Source organism: Ovis aries, chromosome 4 (genome assembly GCF_016772045.2).
Source record: "Ovis aries strain OAR_USU_Benz2616 breed Rambouillet chromosome 4, ARS-UI_Ramb_v3.0, whole genome shotgun sequence".
NCBI lineage: Eukaryota > Metazoa > Chordata > Mammalia > Artiodactyla > Bovidae > Ovis > Ovis aries.
In genome coordinates this window covers 6,175,372-6,196,015 of record NC_056057.1, presented here as the reverse complement: position 1 = coordinate 6,196,015, position 20,644 = coordinate 6,175,372, and the positions used below count along the sequence as shown (strand labels likewise).

Genomic DNA, 20,644 nt, shown 5'->3' with positions numbered 1-20,644 from the left:
TTGCAGCATGCCAGGTCTCCCTGTCCATTACCAACTCCTGGAGTTCACTCAAACTCATGTCCATCGAGTCGCTGATGCCATCCAGCCATCTCATCCTCTGTTGTCCCTTTCTTCTCCTGCCCCCAATTCCTCCCGGCATCAGAGTCTTTTCCAATGAGTCAACTCTTCGCATGAGGTGGCCAAAGTACTGGAGTTTCAGCTTTAGCATCGTTCCTTCCAAAGAACACCCAGGGCTGATCTCTTTTAGAATGGACTGGTTGGACCTCCTTGCAGTCCAAGGGACTCTCAAGAGTCTTCTCCAACACCACAGTTCAAAAGCATCAATTCTTCAGCACTCAGCTTTTTTCACAATCCAACTTTAACATCCATACATGACTACTGGAAAAACCATAGCTTTGACTAGACAGACCTTTGCTGGCAGAGTAATGTCTCTGCTTTTGAATATGCTATCTAGGTTGGTCATAACTTTTCTTCCAAGGAGTAAGCGTCTTTTAATTTTATGGCTGAAATCACCATCTGCAGTGATTTTGGAGCCCCCAAAAATAAAGTCCAACACTGTTTCCACTGTTTCCCCATCTGTTTCCCATGAAGTGATAGGACCAGATGCCATGATCTTAGTTTTCTGAATGTTGAGCTTTAAGCCAACTTTTTCACTCTCCTATTTCACTTTCATCAAGAGGATTTTTAGTTCCTCTTCACTTTCTGCCGTAAGGGTGGTAAGATTTACAGACAAACAAAAACAGAGAATTCAGCACCATCAAACCAGCTCTTAAAAAACACTAAAGGATCTTCTCTCTACAGGAAACACAGAAAAAGTTTATAAACTCGAATACAAAGCAACAAAGTAAATGGAAACAAGATCATACTTATCAATAATTACCTTAAATGTAAATGGGTTGAATGCCCTAACCAAAAGACAAAGACTGGCTGAATGGATACAAAAACAAGACCACTATATATGCTGCTTACAAGATATCCACCTCAAATCTAGGGACACATACAGAGGGAAAGTGAAGGGCTGGCAAAAGATATTTCATGCAAATGGAGACCAAAAGAAAGCAGGAGTAGCAATACTCATATCAGATAAAATAGACTTTGAAATAAAGGCCATGAAAAGAGACAAAGAAGGACACTACATAATGATCAAAGGATCAATCCAAGAAGAAGATATAACAATTATAAATATATATGCACCCAACATAGGAGCACCGCATTATGTAAGGCAAATGCTAACAAGTATGAAAGGGGACGTTAACAGTAACACAATAGTACTGGGAGACTTTAACAACCCACTCACACCTATGGATAGACCAATTAAACAGAAAATTAGCAAGGAAATACAAACTTTAAATGACACAATGGGCTGCTGCTGCTGCTGCTGCTGCTAAGTCACTTCAGTCGTGTCCGACTCTGTGCGACCCCATAGACGGGGGCCCACTGTCTCTGGAATTCTCCAGGCAAGAACACTGGAGTGGGTTGCCATTTCCTTCTCCAATGCATGAGAGTGAAAAGAGAAAGTGAAGTCGCTCAGTCATGCGCAACTCTTAGCGACCCCATGGACTGCAGCCTTCCAGGCTCCTCTGTCCATGGGATTTTCCAGGCAAGAGAACTGGAGTGGGGTGCCATTGCCTAATTGATATCTATAGGACAATTCACCCCAAAACAATAAATTTCACCTTTTTATCAAGTGCACATGGAACCTTCTCTAGGATAGATCACATCCTGGGCCATAAATCTAGCCTTGGTAAATGCAAAAACATTTAAATCATCTCAAGCATCTTTTCTGATAACAGTGAAGTAAGATTAAATGTCAAATACAAGAAAAAAGAAACTAATAAAAATACAGACATATGGAGGCTAACTAACACACTTCTGAATAACCAACAAATCACAGAAGAAATAAAAAAAGAAATCAAAGTATGCATAGAAACGAATGAAGATGAAAACACAACCCAAAACCTATGGTATTCAGTAAAAGCAGTGCTAAGGGGAAGGTTCATAGCAATACAAGCCTACCTCAAGAAACAGGAGAAAAATCAAATAAATAACCTAACTTTACACCTAAAGCAACTAGAAAAAGAAGAACCCCAGGGTTAGTATAAGGAAAGAAATCATAAAAATTAGGGCAGAAATAAATGCAAGAGAAACAAAGGAGACTAGCAAAAAACAGCAAAACTAAAAGCTGGTTCTTTGAGAAGATGAATAAAATAGACAAACTATTAGCCAGACTCATCAAGAAAAAAGAAGAAGAATCAAATCAACATAATTAGAAATGAAGATGGAGAAAACACAACAGACAACACAGAAATACAAAGGATCTTAAGAGACTACTATCAGCAACTGTATGCCAATGAAATGGACAACTTGGAAGAAATGGATGAATTCTTAGAAAAGTATAACCTTCCAAAACTGAACCAGGAAGAAACAGAAAATCTTAACAGATCCATCACAAGCACAGAAATCAAAACTGTAATAAAAAAATCTTCCAACAAACAAATACCCAGGACCACATGGCTTCACAGATGAATTCTACCAAAAATTTAGAGAAGAACTAACACCTATCCTACTCAAACTCTTCCAGAAAATTGCAGAGGAAAGTAAACTGTCAAACTCATTCTATGAAGCCATCATCACCAAAATAACCAAAACCAGACAAAGATGCCACAAATATAGAAAACTATAGGCCAATATCACTGATGAACATAGGTGCAAAAGTCCTCAACAAAATTTTCTAGCCAACAGAATCCAACAACATATTAAAAAGATCATACATCATGGCCAAGTGGGCTTTATCCTAGGGATGCAAGGATTCTTCAATATTTGCAAATAAATCAATGTGATACACTGCATTAACAACTTGAACGATAAATATCATATGATTATCTCAATACATGCAGAGAAAGCCTTTGACAAAATTCAACATCCATTTATGATTAAAAAAAAAAAAACCCTTCAGAAAGCAGGTATAGAAGGAACATACCTCAACATAATAAAAGCCATCTCTGACAAACCCACAGCAAACATTATCTTCAATGGTGAAAAACTGAAAGCATTTCCCCTAATGTCCAGAACAGAACAAGCTTGCCCACTCTCACGACTACTATTCAACATAGTTTTGGAAGTTTTAACCACAGCAATCAGAGAAGAAAAAGAAATAAAAGGAATCCAGATTGGAAAAGAAGAAGTAAAACTCTCACTGTTTGCAGATGGCATGATCCTCTACACAGAAAACCCTAAAGACACCACCAGAAAATTACTAGAGCTAATCAGTGAATATAGCAAAGTATATAAAATTAATGCACAGAAATCCCTTGCATTCCTATACACTAACAATGAGAAAACAGAAAGAGAAATTAAGGAAACAATTCAATTTACCATTGCAATGAAAAGAATAAAATACTTAGGAATAAATCTACCTAAAGAGACAAAAGACCTATATATAGAAAACTATAAAACACTGATGAAAGAAATCAAAGATGACACAAATGGAGAAATACACCATGTTCATGGATAAGAAGAATCAGTATAGTGAAAATGAGTATACTACACAAAGCAATCTATAGATTCAATGCAATCCCTATCAAATTGTCAATGGTATTTTTCAGAGAATTAGAACAAATAGTTTCACAGTTTATATGGAAATGCAAAAAAAAAACCCAAATAGCCAAAGCAATCTTGAGAAAGAAGAATGGAACTGGAGGAATCAACCTGCTGGACTTCAGAATATACTACAAAGCTATAGTCATCAAGACAGTATGGTACTGGCACAAAGACAGAAATATAGATCAATGGAACAGAATAGAAAGCCCAGAGATAAATTCATGCACCTGTGGACACCTTATCTTTGACAAAGGAAGCAAGAATATACAATGGAGAAAAAAACAATCTTTTTAACAAGTGGTGCTGGGAAAACTGGTCAACCACTTGTAAAAGAATGAAACTAGAACACTTTCTAACACCATCAGTTCAGTTCAGTTCAGTCGCTCAGTCATGTCCGACTCTTTGCGACCCCATGAATCACAGCACACCAGGCCTCCCTGTCCATCACCAACTCCCGGAGGTCACTCAGAGTCACGTCCATCGAGTCAGTGATGCCATCCAGCCATCTCATCCTCGGTCGTCCCCTTCTCCTCCTGCCCCCAATCCCTCCCAGCATCAAAGTCTTTTCCAATGAGTCAACTCTTCGCATGAGGTGGCCAAAGTACTGGAGTTTCAGCTTTAGCATCATTCCTTCCAAAGAAATCCTAGGGCTAATCTCCTTCAGAATGGACTGGTTGGATCTCCTTGCAGTCCAAGGGACTCTCAAGAGTCTCCTCCAACACCACAATTCAAAGGCATCAACTCTTCGGCGCTCTGCCTTCTTCACAGTCCAACTCTCACATCCATACATGACCACTGGAAAAACCATAGCCTTGACTAGACGGACCTTAGTCGGCAAAGTAATGTCTCTGCTTTTGAATATGCTATCTAGGTTGCTCATAACAAAAATAAACTCAAAATGGATTAAAGATCTAAACATAAGACCAGAAACTATAAAACTCCTAGAGGAAAACATAAGCAAAACACTCTCTGACATAAATCACAGCAGGATCGTCTATGACCCACCTCCCAGAATAACGGAAATAAAAGCAAAAATAAACAAATAGGACCTAATTAAAATTCAAAGCTTCTGTACAACAAGGAAACTGTAATCAAGGTAAAAAGACAGCCTTCAGAATGGGAGAAAATAATAGCAATGAAACAACTGACAAAAAATTAATCTCAAAAATATACAGGCAGCTCCTGTAGCTCAATTCCAGAAAAATAAGCGACACAATCAAAAAATGGGCCAAAGAACTGAGCAGACACTTCTCCAAAGAAGACATACAGATGGCTAACAAACACATGAAAAGATGCTCAACATCACTCATTATGAGAGAAATGCAAATCAAAACCACAAATAGGTACCATCTCATGCCGGTCAGGATGGCTGCTATCCAAAAGTCTACAAGCAATAAATGCTGAGAGGATGTGGAGAAAAGGGAACCCTGTTACACTGTTAGTGGGAATGCAAACTAGTACAGCCACTATGGAGAACAGTGTGGAGATTCCTTAAAAAATTGGAAATAGAACTGCCTTATGACCCAGCAATCCCACTGCTGGGCATACACACCTAGGAAACCAGAATTGAAAGAGACACGTGTACCCCAATGTTCATTGCAGTGCTGTTTACAGTAGCCAGGACATGGAGGCAACCTAGATGTCCATCAGCAGATGAATGGATAAGAAAGCTGTGGTACATATACACATGGAATATTACTCAGCTATTAAAAAGAAAGCATTTGCATCAGTTCTAATGAGGTGGACGAAACTGGAGCCGATTATACAGAGTGAAGTAAGTCAGAAAGAAAAACATCAATAGAGTATATTAATGCATATATATGGAATTTAGAAAGATGATAATGATGACCCTATACCTGAGACAGCAAAAGAGACAGAGATGTAAAGAACAGACTTTTGGACTCTGTGGGAGAAGGCGAGGGTGGGATGATTTGAGAGAATAGCATTGAAACATTTATATTACCAAATATGAAATAGATCACCAGTCCAGATTCGATGCATAAGACACGGTGCTCAGGGCCAGTGCGCTTGGGTGACCCTGAGGAATGGGATGGGGAGGGAGGTGGTAGAGGGGTTCAGGATGGGGAACACATGTACACCCATGGCTGATTCATGTCAATGTATGGCAAAACATTATAATAGTGTAAAGTAATTAGCCTCCAATTAAAATGAATTAATTTTAAAAAATACTGGAGTTGGTAGCCATTCTCTTCTCCAGGGTATCTTCCTGACCCAGGGATTGAACCCAGGTCTGCTGCATTGCAGGCAGATTCTTTACTGTCTGAGCCACCAGTGAAGCCCTCAGACATTGTCTGCACCTGATCAAATACCCCAGCAGAAAAGAATTCCATCTCAACCCAATTTAAAGTTAGAGCAAAGGGAGTTTTGACACACTACACAAAACTATCCTCAAAGCATTTTCCTTTAGGTAAAATAGGCAAACACAACCACAAGAATACTAACATTCATAAAAGCTATAGCTTTTCTAAGTTCTTATTAGTATTTCTGACAAACTTTAACCCAGATACAAATGGGTTTTAAAATCATGTATCAGAATTTGTGGCTAAGACTGACCAAAAAGGACCTAAAACAGTGGTAAAGAACTTGCCTGCCAATGCAGGAGAGGCAAGTTCAATTCCCAGACTGGGAAGATTCTGCAGAGAAGGAAAAGGCAACGCACTCCAATATTCTTGCCTTAGAAATCCCATGAACAGAGGAGCCTGGTGGGCTACAGTCCATGGGCTCACAAAGAGTTAGACACGATTTAGTGAGTAAACCATAACAACGAAGCACTGAGTGCAGCTTATCTTTAGATAGATAAGTTAAGGTGAACTTGGAGAGCTGACTTCAGTTGCTTTCCTCAGCTTTTTAAGGAGGAAATCCATTCCCTTAATTACGCAATAAACAATTTTGCACAAAATTCATGAGAAACTCCTAGATCTAAGGATTCATTAACCAACTTCTTACTCTAATAAACTAAGAAGCAACATTTTCTAGTGATGCCATTCTACTCTGGTCTTCATTATTTCTTTAAACATCATCAGTGCAGTGAAATGTCATCCCCTTTAATTTCTGAATTCTTTTTTCTTGCTCTAAATATAACCAATGTGCTGATGGTACGGCTATTAAGAATTTCCAGGGAACTTCTTAGAAAATAGAATTACTTTTCTTTTTGCTTAGCAAATGCTTTTAAGCATTTAGACATAGATTTATTAAACATTTAAGAATAAAAACATAGAAGCAAACGAATTACAAGTAAGTACTAAGGTTAATTTGTATTATTTTGCTGTTGTTGTTAATACTAGGTAAATTAGATCAGATTTTTCTCTGTTAAACTTCTCTTGTGCCAATATGTTCCAGATGACAGCAAACGACAGGGTAAGATTTAGTAAGAACATTACCCATTGTGCAGAAATGCAGGCAGGTAGTGTTTTGTGTGTTTCCCCAGCAATGTCAGTTCACCTGCCAGGTTTCTTTCATATAAACTTGTCTAAGAAGCAGCATTATTGCAGCGTAATTGACATCTAGTGAACAGGGAAACTTACCACATGGCAGAGCAGTCAAAATTCACCAAGAGCCATTTGTGGGGATTAAAGTTAAATGAATCTGCAAACTGCCAAGAAATAAGAACAACAAAAAGAAAACACTTCAATTATTAATGCTTAGCTAAAAATAAGACCTCATGCGGAGTAATTAACAGTTTGTATTCTCAAATAAAAATAGTCTGATCAGTCAGACAGAATGGGAATCAGGTGAAACTGTGGAGTCTGGGGCTCATGGGCACTTGGGCAGCTATCCCAGCTACCTGAGCCTCATTTCATCCATTTCAAATCCTATCTCATGAAACATGAAACTAATATATCTAATTCCGGGCTGAGGCACAAAGGGAGGAGAAGAGCTTTGGAGCCAGAGAATATGGGTTGGCATCTGGGCACAACTGCTTCTCCGTGTGCCTGGATGGGAGTCCTGCTTTGTGGAAAAGTCATGAAATAACAGCTGTGAACGCCTCAGCGTGGTCCTGAGGGTGATGCAGAAACCGTCTGGTGCAAACCCTGTAACTGCTCTGTGGTTGTAGGGCCATACAGGTGGGAGAGCCATGTGATGGAAAAGTGGCTGTGCTCTCGAGCAGCTCTGGTTACGTCCAGAGAACTGGCGAGAGCAGTCATTGGGCGGGGCTTATAAAATGACGTCACAGGCGGCCCTAAACCAGGCTCTGCTCATAGAGGGCGAGGGGAGAGACTGGCTGAGCTGGTAGGGCTGTGCCTTGGGGGCACCCTGCAGGGCACACCCACAGAACCAGAGCGAGACTATGGCCCACCGGGCATAAAAGGTATCAGGTTGTTGGCTGTAAAAAAGGCACAAGCTAAAAGCTGAGAGTTATGCTTTATTTGACAGACTTTCCCAGGACTCCAAGCCCAGAAGACAGCAATCTCAGGTCACTCCGAGGGACGGCCCTGAAGAGGGAAAGGGGAGGCCAAGCTATATAGGGGTTTTTGCAGCAGAGATCAGGTAGTTGGAACATCAAACCAGTACTGTCAATCAAAGGAAACCAAGGGCTTCCCTGGTGGTTCAGTGGTAAAGAATCTGCCTGTAACGCAGGAGATGCAGGGGACGAGGGTTCGATCCTTGGGTCAGGAAGGTCCCCTGGAGGAGGGCATGGCAGCCCACTCCGGTATTCTTGCCTGGAGAACCCCATGGACAGAGGAGCCTGGCAGGGTACAGTCTATAGGGTCGCAAAGAGTCAGACATGACGAAAGTGACTTATCACACAGGCCAAGGAAACCAAACATGTCAAGTTAAGGAATTTAGGGCTTTTGTTTGTGTGGGAAGTTGCATGAGTCTGGGCTCAATGAAATCATTACCTTGATGGGCATCTCAGCTACCTGGGGCCAGTGTGCTTGGCATTCCTGTCCTGAGTCCCCACAAGGCTCCCTTTCAGGGGCGGCTGTGAGGTGAAGTCTGGATGGCTGCAACACCCTTTATTTACTGAAGTGGCAGCAGCATTTTTCTATGGAAATTTATGTAAGGGATTGGAATTAGATAATATCTAAGGCTTTCCTAAAAATATATGCAAATTTAAATGGGTTAATCCTAATTTGGTGTAGGGCTATCATATTTGGATCAAGGGATGCCTTTCAAAGACCTTGGATAACATAAAACATGCAGAATTTCAAAGCATATGAAAGGTCATGGGACATTTCTATCATCCATGAGGATGCCCACCCCCAAGAAGCAACACAAACACACTTTATAGTTCAGTGGGCTCTCCTGCTTTGACACTGGTGAATCCCGATTCATTTTTGAGGAAAGTCATAGTTCTACTTTTCCACATAAAATGAGATGTTATTCATATTTTATGCTGTGTACTTTCAATTTTGCATAGTCTGAAGTCACATAAAATGTATCCACATTTCAAACTACTAGACTGTTTGACAACTGGAATTTTAATTCACAGGTGCTGTGGCAGAAAATTGGACTGATTCAGCTTAGAAAATACTTCATGCATGGTTCCCAAACTTTATGAACTAGCAAAGTTCTCAGAGTATACGTACCATGATCAACAATGGGAAATGAAAATATCGTAACTAATATACAGCAATCAGGATCAGCCCATTTTTCATTGAATTGGATGGTTCTTTTACCAATATGGATGTAATAGAGCAACAACTGTTCTTGTTTCTCTAAATATTTTCTTCTTCGTTCCAAAGACACCATCCACGTTCATTATACTCAAAACAGTGAGAGGGTCTCTGGACACCAGTGGTAACAATTGCCAACAACTGGCTCTAGGGTCACTCGTCAAGTTCAAGTGTCAACCTATTATTTTCAAGTAGGACAAATAAGAGATTTCAACCAGCAAGACTGACTAGGGCAGTCTGTGTTTTCACTGACTTGTCAGAGCATGTGCCCCTGGCTTGTCCTTTGGCTGAGTCCACCTGAGGCCATGTGCTGCATCTATAATTGAAGCGGATGATGACAGTGGTCTTGCTGAGACCCCAGTTGGGAGGAATCTCCCGGGGGGGAAGCTTCAAAGTCTCCCTGAGGCTTTGGGACACCTCCCCTCCATCCTGACAAGGGAGGAGCAGGAGGAGGCAGGAGAACACAAAGGGCCAGGAGGGGCTGGAGGGCAGACACTGGATCTGCTCATGGCCACCTCACCCCTCCACCCACTCTAGGGGTGCAGATTCATTTCCCTCCAGGTTCCAATAAAAAGCAAAGTTGAGAAAGAGGCAGGAAATGACAACGAGTTTCGTTTGTTGATAATGAGAAACAAAAGGTGAAAGAAGGGCTTTGTTTGCTAGGAATTTCATTAGTTTCCTCCTGGGGGCTGATCTCTTTAAACCTCTCTGTCTTTCATTACCCACAGGGATGTTTCTTCCTGCTGATGGAGAGGAAGGCACTTATCAGCAGGGCTGGGCAGGGTAGACAGGATATTACAGTCCCTTATCTGCCAGCTGAGCAGCCGGCCCTCCCAGCTGGGTATGAAACCCTATCTGATACTGATAGGAACTCACTGCAGAGAGATGGGTGGAGTGCTGCCCCACCACTGTGGTGGTCTGACAATTAGACACCACCTCATGAAAGTGAAACTTTGAGTTGTTGGTTCATAGCGAAGAGTGTAGTGGGAACAGATCATGAAATTCTACTCTAGACCCTCAGAAAAGACCAGGCCTTGGGAGGGGCACATGCGCCCTGATGGATGCTTTACCCTTGCTCTCTTGAGGTCCCAGGGGAGGGAGACATTCCCAGTGGTATGTATCATCACACATAGGACCACAACAAAACATATTTACATACTGGAGAGATTTCTTCTTCATCTCTCAGCACCAAACACCCACCTAACTAACTATCAGCCATAAACTACAGGAGTCAGTGTGAGCACCCTGTTACCAGAACTTCTCATGTACTTTCATCCCTTCCCAAGATTTCCAGAGGCCTGCCTGTACCCCCGAGGACTGATCTTAGCCCTTGCACACATTCAGAGATCAATAAGTAATTACTGAATGAATGAGTGAATGGACGGATGGATGTGATGGAGGCATACACCAGAATGCATCTTCATTCATTAGTGACGAAAGGATTACTCATTTCAAAGATGAGAATTTTGTATTATATACCACTGAGACCTACTTTTCTAGTATTATGGTGTCATGAGAATTCAAAGCAGTCATTAGAAAATTGATTGGCAGCAGACAACAGATCAGAGAGAGGCTTGGAGGGACAGTCTCTCCAGGTTGTAGTGGGAAATGAGAATAACATGTGCTGTGTGTGGGTGCTGCCTCAGCCCTTTAAATATGATTAACACTTCTGACTTTTATAATAACCCCTCAAAGGGGGCTGGGTTATGGAATCCATTTTGTGAGGTGTGGAGAGGTTACTAGCCTGCCCAAGGGAACAAGGCTGGTCTTGGTGCAAAGCCAGGATGCAAACCAGCTGTTCAATCCCAAGACAACACCCTTGATTCCTGCACCACATGAGGCCATGGTCTCAAGAAACCCCTGTCTGTAAGCATGAAGTCATTACTGACAAAGCCTGCTGCTCTGGGCCCTTCGCTGCATGTACATCTGAGTCCCCAGCAAGAAGGAACCTCCTGCCCTGTGAGCTGCTGACAGTGAAAACCTGCTTGGGTCTGGAATAATTTATTAGGATCTGTCTCTAAGATCATCTCTCTGTGTTAAGTCTGCACCCTGGAGAAGTCAACCATTTTGATCACAGTTTCTCAAAAGAATCAGATGTTTTAGGAGGCATTACAGGCCATATATTCCAAATTCTGAGCGTGCACGGGACATTTAAATGCACTGATGGCTGCTCGTTCCATGTCTATGAAGGTGAACATCATGCTCAGTCGCATGATCAGAACATGACTGTAACATTGACTTAGATTAAATAGAATGGTGGGCTGGTGTTTAATAACTACCCATTGATCTGAAATGCATTAAGATTTTATTTTCTTCCTAAATATTTCCCCATCATCTTATGAACTAAAAATCTATCCTATCATGACAACTCTGCCCAGGATCTGCAGACTAAGAAATAGTATAAACATCAGGTGTGTCTTCTTTGAGAAGACAGTTTTTGGAACCAGGAAGCTTCTCACCCCCTGTCACAGGGAGGTGTAACTTCTAATCATCACAGAAATGGGTATGGAAATCACTTGCTGAAATGAACCACAGTAGCGAAAAATAAAAGTATCACAACTTTATAAAGACTAATCGCTGATCACAGTATATATACCTTTAAAAAATGGTCTTGTTGATTTCCTGCCCATTGAGCTCGTCTCAGAGAACTGCGTATGTATAACTGATTCACTTTGCTATACAGCAGAAGCTAACACATCAGGGTAAAGCAACTACCCTCCAATAAAAACTTTAATAAGTAAATAAATAAAAGTGATCTCGTTGAAGAGCACACTCACCTCCACGCCATTCAGAAGATGCCGGAACTCAGGGCAGATGAAGGCACTGCCTGCGTAGGCGGCGTCCACGTGCAGCCACAAGCCCTCCTCATGACCTGAAGCCCAGAAATGACCTGTGAGTTCTTGGAGGGATGTCCCCATGCCGGAGTCAAGCACCTGTCCCATCCCAGCACCTTTTGAACATCGTCTGTCAATAGCGTTTGTTGGTCTGATGTCTGCATCCCTGACAGGCGGTGATGCTGAGGCAGCAGTTCTTCATTGTTGCTGGCCCGACAGCGCTGGGCACGCGGACCAGTACGCAGCACGTGCATGGAGGCGAAGGGAGCACCTGGACTTTCCGAGTTGACCCTCAGGCCCAGCAGAGCTCCATGAGACCAGCATACCCCACTCGCATCCTGCTGTCCACATCCACTCCAGGTATGCACTCTGATCTGCTCTCCCAGCCGCACTCACTGCGAACTTTCTTTCCAAATCTCTGGGCTCTGAAGCCCTTCCCACAAGCATCTCTTGAGGTGGGGACCACCCACAGTCCCCACTGGTCTCTCTGCCCCCCTCCATCTCCGCAGAAAGTCCAGGCACCTATTTTATGCTTCCTGAATCTTCTCAACTCCTTTCATGAGTGTGAATTTTGTGTTCCAGCCACACCAGAAGGGCCTCACAGGACAGGAACCTTCTAGCGTTGAGCTGGGAGAGTCCTGTCTGAACGTGCTCCTCGATTCGGGTGCATCTGCATTCAAATCCCTTCCCCAGGTGCCCACTGCCGTGTGGCCTTACTGCCATGCCACAGGCTCACTCTGCTCTCGGCAAACAGAGATAAAACAGCACTCAGACCCCGAGGGATAAACCAGGTGACACTCATACTGTATCCATCACGACACTAGACAGACTCAGCGAGGAGCGACACGATCACTGTGATTATTCCCAGCCTCCGCGCTGGGTGCTTCCCACGGCTGTGAAATACGCAAGCAGGAGAGGTGGTGGGTCTAGATCAAGGGGTGGGCTCCTCCCCTTATGGGGGCAGATGCTGCCCCGGGAGACCTGGATCAGGGCCCCCTTGCAGGGGCCGGTCGGGACCTGCCAATGCAGCCACGCAGGTGAATAGATTCAGTTCACTTTTGCCTGTGTGATGCTGGCTCATCACACACAATGCTATGAGGAGTGAGGACCAGTTCTGAATTCTGCTGATAAAAGATGGAAGACACATTTCAAAGCAGAGATTCAGTTTGAACTTCAGGATGGAAGGAACGAAAGCCCTCGAAATCCAATCCAACGAAAGTTGGATTAAGATCAGCTGTGTCCTGGGACAATGATAATTAACCCAGAGAGTCACACTGGGTGCAGCCTAACGTGCCTGCCCCCGGGTGCCCTCAGAGCCCCCCTCAGATGTGGCTGTGTGCCAGAAAGGGCAGGAAGCCTTAGGAGAAATGGGATCAGGAAAGGACGCAATGGCCCGCACCGCAGCAGCAATGCTGTCATCTGTCGCTGCTATAGCTCAGCTCTGCTGAGGGAGGGAGAAGCTTCAGACACGCGTACAGGATGGACACAAACTCTCAGGGCAAGTTTGGATTCTCCGTGGGGCTGCAGAGGCCGCTGTCAGAGAACTGCATTTTCTGTTAGAGGCAGTTGGGTAGAGCCTGACAGATGCCAGGGTCTGTGCCCAGCTCAGGCAGACAAGGCAGGAAGGAACACAGCCATGAGGGCAGGAGGAGGGGGATGGAGTTCTGGGGACCCCTCAGCCCTCACCCCGCGAGAAAGACACTTGTCACACAGTAAAACCACAACCCCTTTCCTTGGCTGGGCCTCGCCTGGGAAGATGAGGAGAGGAGATCTGACCTCAGACCCCAAGGAGGGGGCTGGAATGATGCCAGCCCCCAAGGCTGCGTCACTCCAGAGGGTACAGGAGATCCCGGAGTGAGCAGTAGGTGGGGAAAGACAGAGGGCCCTCGGGTGGGAAGGGGGTCCCCAGAAAGACGGCTGCAGAGAGAACTAGCCTCACCCCAAGGAGATCTGGCCTTTGCTCTTGGCTCTGGGGAGGGGAAGGCCGTGTCTGCTAGGACTCATCCCCCAGACAGTGCATCCTCACCAGCCATTCCATCCTGCCTGCCCTGTATCCCCTCCCACACACCCGGGACCTCCACCTCAGCTTCCCACCTCATACTTTCTGCCTGTCTGCCTTGCAACTCTCTGCTTTCTGTTTCTTACCCTTTTCTCAATAAAGTCTGCCAGGAATTTCCACTGATCACTCCAAGGTGACCAACTGAAGCAGTCTCACTGGCAAATTGTTTCAAAAGAAACTAAACAGAAAGTGTCTTTCCTGAGACTTCCCGAGTGATCCAGCGTCTAGGACTCTGTGTTCCCAATGCAGGGGCCTATCCCTGGTCAGGGAACTAGATCCCACATGCTGTAAATAGAGAGTTCACACGGGACTTCCCTGACCATCCAGTGGTCAAGAATCCACCTCCCAATGCAGGGAACATGGGTTCAACCCCTGGTCCAGGAAGACCCCACATGCTGTGGAACAAGTAAGCCCGTGGGCCACAGCTCCTGAAGCCGAAGGGCCCGAGAGCATGTGCTCTGCAACAAGAGAGGCCCCCGCCAGGAGAAGCAGGTGCCCAGCAGCTGAAGAGTAGGCCCTGCCGGCAGCAACTGGAGAAAGTCCGTGCACAGCGGCAAAGAACCAGCGCAGCCATAGAGAAATAATCAATTTTAAAAAAGAGTCTGTATGCTGAAACCAAAGGTCCCACATGCCTCAACGAGGACTGAAGATCCCATGTGATATAACTAAGACTTGGAGCAGCCAAACACATACATAAATAATAAACATTGCTTTTTAAAAAAGCATCTTTCCTAAAGCAGTAGTTGAGAGAAGACCAGGTTCTGATGAGCCTCTTGGTCAAATACTAGCCAAGACAACTAATCTGAATTATTTTAATGGTTTTTTCTCATCACACTATAGAACCAGGTTGACCTGGTTTTGTCCAAAGTTGAAGAATGCTAAATATTTGGTGACAAGCAAGAAAATGACACTCAGAGGAGGGCAAGCAGGTAAAAGGTGCTCATTCACTGTGAGGACACCACCCATGGTTCATAAGAGCCTTGCCAATAATAAGTAGAATCGTCCAAATTGCCCTCCTGGATAAGCCTAGGCAGTAGGTGGAGGGTAGTGGTACTCACTGGATCCCTCAGCCCCCTGGGAACAGCCTCTATGTTGGCATCAAAAGCCCCTCAATGATCCAGCTCTTCCCACAGCCCCCAGCCCCGGGGGCCACGGGAGCCCCAGGATAGGAGAGCAGCCAGTGCTGGGGGCGGGGTCCTGTGGGCTGTGCCCCGTGGGGCTCTCAGCCCTCTAATCTAATAGCCGTGGACTGCCATCCACTGGCAGGGGCCTGGACGTCCAGTTCCCAGCCTGACATCTGAATCCAGTGGCCCAGCGCCTTGGCCCAGGATCGGGGTTTGCATCCCGTGAAGCCACGCCTATGGCCACAGCCAGCTTGTGCCTCCTCCCTGGCCTCCCACCCCGGCCTTGCACCTCTGACCCCAGCCAGCGGGTGGGACAGCTGTCCGCCACGGTCACGGCTAGGGAGCTAGAGCCCGTGGTCACAGGCCAGGAACGCCCACGGCCACCCGGTGCGCCAGCCAACAGCCTCGCAGCTCCTGAATCCCAAGGGCTCCCCCCACCCTCCTGCCTCACGCCCTCTCTGTGTGTTAACTCACTCAGAATCCCATCAGGTCACAATGACAGGTACTTCTGACTGCACTTTGCAGGTAGGGACAGAGCTCAGAACTGAAGCCACAAGGGCAGCTGGGCTGAAGCACAGCTGCTGTGACTGCGGCCGGCTCAACGCACGCCATCCAGCCATCACTCATGGTAGGGGGCAGATGGTCCACCCCTGCATCCCCTGAGTATGGTCCACAGGTGGACTCAGGTGAGGAGAGCTGAGAAACCCCTGGAGTTCCACAAATGGGCAGTGAGCCAGGCCCAGCAGCCGGCTGGATGCCTAGCACAAGCCACAGCATGGCCCAGAAACATCTAGGCCCTCCAGGGGGCTCCTGCCACCTGCCTCCCCCAGCCCTGGGCAGCGGCTCTGCCTGCAGCTAGGGAGCTGGTTCTCCTGCCCCGAGGACAGAGAGGATGCTCATAAGCTGGGCCCTTGCCTGAGGAGAGGCCTTCTAGCAACAGTCCAAGCCACTTAATTCCCGGCTCACCTTTGAATTCTCTGAATTCTAAGAAAACCTCAAGGCTCCACTGAGGGAAGAAGGAAGTTAAGTGAACTGTTAGCCACTCAGTCGCGTTCGATTCTTTGTGACCCCATGGACTGTAGCCTGCCAGGCTCCTCTGTCCACGGGATTCTCCAGGCAAGAATACTTGAGTGGGTGGCCATGCCTTCCTCCAGGGAGGCTCCCAGTAAACACACAAAGCTCACTTTCTTCTTTTGAGGAATCTAGTTTTGTTTTGTTTTGTTTTTTTAATTGATTTGCTTAATTGCTTTATTTGCTCACCTATGTTCAGGAATTCCAAGAAGGCAAAAAAAAAAAAAAAAAAGATGCTGGAAGACTTACTCCAAGGACAAGAAATTCTCCTGCCATCCCACATAAAACCCTCTGAGAATCTGCAAGGTTGGTTCTCTTCAATGGGACAACACAGCCTTTGCAATCTGATATCACCGTGGTATTTTACTTACCAACAGTGTTGGTACAGCTAAGGTTAACTGTTGTCCAATTAGCCCAAATTCTGAGTGTTTGGAGTTCAAGCTTAAGGAGATTTGTGCCACTACAAACATGAGAAGAGTTTGGCAGACTATCCCACAATAAGTTTCATGATGTTAATATTATCATATGGTATATTACTATATGTTACATTTATATATTATCAGTCAGTCAGTTCAGTTGCTCAGTCATGTCCAACTCTTTGCAATTCCATCACCAACTCCCGGAACTTGCTCAAACTCATGTCCATCAAGTCGGTGATGCCATCCAGCCATCTCCTCCTCTGTCATCCCCTTCTCCTCCTGCCTTCAATCTTTCCCAGCATCAGGGTCTTTTCCAATGAGTCAGTTATATATTATTATATTATTATATAATGGTATAATATAATATTAAGTTAATGTTATATTATTAGGAGAGCCCAAAAAGGCAGCTCACTAAAGTCTTTGGATATCAGGAAAATTTTTTCCAAATAAAATTTAAACAGATACTTACAAATGGGCCCCACTTCTAAGAGGTTGTCAAAGGAGCAGCAGGATGTGGTCCCCAGTGTAGCCACCACCTGGAGGGTAAGAAGCAAATGTGCTTTGTTCAGTCCTACATCATAGTCCCTGCTACAACCTCCACACACACAGCCACACCCCCAGGCCCAGCCCTGGCAACCCACGAAGCTCTTGAGACCAGGGTCTGCATCTTATTTGTTCGTGTTGCTGGGAACTCACACGTTGCTGGCACAGATTGGGTGCTGAAACATTCGCTGCATGCAAACACCCTCCGAACGATCAAAAAGCATCTGATGTTTTCAAAACCAAAGAGCCTAATTGATCTATGGTGGCGAGTGCTGTCTAAATAATGAAATTTCTCTTTCAATGTGACAAGACTGACATTTCATGCCATCTGTGTAGCCTTTATGGAGCCTCCAGCAATTATCTGTGCCCCGAGAATAGAGACGGAAGGATCAGAAAAACAAAGATAGTAAACTCGAGAACCGGGCTGGAGGCCTCCCTGGTTGCATTCCACCTACGACCACTTGTGTTTAATCTGAAAACTGAAAGTGGGGCTCTGCCCTGGGATGGCTCAGCTGACATAGTCACATGAGCTGGAGACAGTGATGCTTTGTTATTCAGGTCAGGGAAGGCCAACAGTGTGGGCGGCTATGGCCACTGAAGTGATAGCTTGTGATACCCACAGGCAGAGGGGATGCCATGCCATGCAGGGCCACACAGGCAAGCACCAGTGTTGATCAGGAGGTAGAGGAAGTGATGGAGAGAGAGGAAAGGGTGGGCACGAAGCCCAGGTTCCAGCAGAAAGGAGCAGGCGAGGCAGGCTTGATCCTGACCCGCGTGAGTTATTTCAGATCACTGCAATGGGCTGTGGGCACAAGAGCTGCTCTGATTGTCTGGCCCCTGGCTCTGGGGGGCTAGGGCAGGACCATAGCAGCCTGGAGTGTGAGAGCCCCGTAGGGGATGTGGCAAGGTGTGTGGGCTCTGAGAGTGCTGCTTTGCTTAGGAAAGCGTCACTTTCCTTTCAGGTCCCTAGGAGCTGGCTAGACCTCCAGGGTCAGCAAGCTTCCTGATAACATCCAGTTATCAGCAGCACAGAAAATAAAGAGGCAAGATGGATACACAGACGCTGAAGCCAAGCACGTGGGACAAAGAGGCCAGATTGGAGGCCCAGCTCTGCATCAGGTGGACGCCTGGTGGGTGTTTTTCTCGTTTACAACACAAATGCACTGGGCCAGGATATGCCCAGAGCCTAAGGTCTGTGAGTGGAGACCCTGCAGCTTTGACCTTTCCCGTGGCTTCTCAGCCCCTCCCCTCCCACCTCTGTGCCCACCCCACATCCCTCCCCACCCCAGTCCAAGCACCAGCCATTCTCCAAGCCTGCTCAATCCTGGCCAGATGAGTCACTGAGTGGGAATCTGAGTCAGTGAGCCATTTTCCTCTGGTGTTTGCAATTCCTTCCAAAAATATAACTGAATATTAAAACACTTTGTCTAAGGGTCCTGGTTTGGTAGGTAGAACGAGACCCATAAAATGCTTTGTCTATGTCATAAAGCTTGCATAGCTTTAAAAAAAAAAAAACCCACAGGATGATTCAACTATTTTAATATCACTTGCAAATTATTTTATTCAAGAACTTTAAGAGTCTCTCAGGAATGACACTTCTGACATCCAGGAATTCCTTTCATTTCATCTCATTTTCCTCAGTTAAATCCTAATGGAAATAAATGCCATACCATCTGTTTTTAAAATGCAACCTGAATATCCTCTTGTTAAAATTATTTTCTATTAATGTGTATATGGCAGCAAGTCTAGAATACTTTCACCAAATATTAGTACTGTTTGTCTCTTATGATGAGATTTGGTTAATATTACATCTTTTATTCTGAGATTTTTTTATGTTACTATTGATATTTTCATTGTGCCGTGGAACATTTTGTAAAATCAAGAAAACGCTGCCCAGTCCTGGGAGTGGCCTCAGCTGAGAACATGTCTCAGCTTTGCGGACATTATATTCACTCGTCAGGACCCTCCTGATTTGGATGTCCCTACTTTACTGTTAGCTTAAGTGAGACACTCAGCATGGGGTCTGAGGACAAACAGGCAGGACCAGACCAAAAAGAGAGCCCAGGGATGCTTAACTCTGGTTCTGCCAGTTAAAGAACCCCACACACTGGCCATGCCTGAGGCCCTTCCAACCAAGCCCAGCCCTGGGCAGCTCCCTGCACAGCATGTGGGCATCATGGGTCCCAGGGTCCCAGGAGGATGTGCCAGGCTGGGCTGGTGACGGCAGGGCCCATGTGTTCCGTGGTTCCGTGTTTTGAGGGCTGTGAGTCAGCCTGTCCTCATTCTCAGAAGCCGCTTTAAGCCCAGCACCTGCTCTGCTCCGGTCTCTGATTACTCGGCTCGGCTCAGATCCTAACCTGATTTCAGCTGCTCTGCAGAGACCTAATCACATTTGCAAAGGGGGAGGCGGGCCAGGCGCCTCACCTCTGAGAGCCTGGGGCTGTCCTGCTACCCCACGCTGCCCCCGCCCTCCTCTGCCAGTCTCCCCACTGCCCGCTGGGCTCTGCCCTCTGCCTGGGGCCTGATCTTACCAGGTCAGGAAAGCAAACCACCAAGAGGCGAGTTCCTGGAGGGCTCCCAGTTCAGATCTGCCCAGCGTGCCCCCTACTTTCCACAGCAGGTCACACTTTGAAGGGCTGTAGCCCCTTTGTGAACCATGAAGGAGGCGGGCAGGGCTCGTGGGCTCCAGGGGGCTAGCTTGCTTAGGAAAGCCTCACATGCCCTTCAGATCTCCAGCACTGGCTAGACTTCCAGGGTCAGCAAGCTCCCTGAGACACCCAGGCATCAGGGTCTGCATCTCATGATCGGACAGAGTCACACCATGTGAAGGATGATAACCACCAGGCATTCGTTTCATTGGGAACCAGCAAACATGTCAAAGCTCAAGCAACACTCCTGCCTGGTCCAGGCAGCCTCTCCTTCCAGCTTCACGGCCCTTGGCTGCCCCTTTAAGATAGCGGAGAAGGAAATGGCAACCCACTCCATGCCTGGAAAATTCCATGGACTGAGGAGCCTGGTAGGCTACAGAGCCTGGAGGGTTATAGTCCATGGGATTGCAAAGAGTCGGACATGACTCAGCAACTTCACTTTCACTTTAAGACAACGGCCAGCTGCACCTCCTCACGCATCCAGTGATCCTCCCCATCTCTGTGCCGCTGCAGTATTGTTTTCGTCCACAAGACAGGCTCATGATGCATGTCCTGCAGGACGGGGGGCTTGTATGTTAACTCTCAGCAAAGACTTCACTGACACCCCCCTGCTGAGCTCCTCATACCCTCTACCCCGTCCATGTGCATGTGTGTGTGTCAGTTGCTTCAGTGGTGTCCAGCTCTTTGCGATCCCATGGACTATAACC

At 45.8% G+C, this 20,644-nt stretch overlaps 1 protein-coding gene across 6 annotated transcripts in view; it reads right to left on the bottom strand.

Annotated features, from left to right (window-relative positions):
- The window catches only part of DDC (dopa decarboxylase), a 94,588-nt gene that overhangs the window by 29,634 nt on the left and 44,310 nt on the right, over positions 1–20,644 (bottom strand). For all 6 annotated transcript variants that reach the window (XM_004007693.6, XM_012176274.5, XM_042248334.2 and 3 more), the window contains 3 exons: positions 17,216–17,282; positions 12,017–12,111; positions 7,146–7,213 (listed from right to left, as the gene is read on the bottom strand). In XM_004007693.6, the coding sequence (XP_004007742.3) occupies positions 7,146–7,213; positions 12,017–12,111; positions 17,216–17,282 (230 nt within the window). The remainder of the gene's footprint in view (positions 1–7,145; positions 7,214–12,016; positions 12,112–17,215; positions 17,283–20,644) is intronic.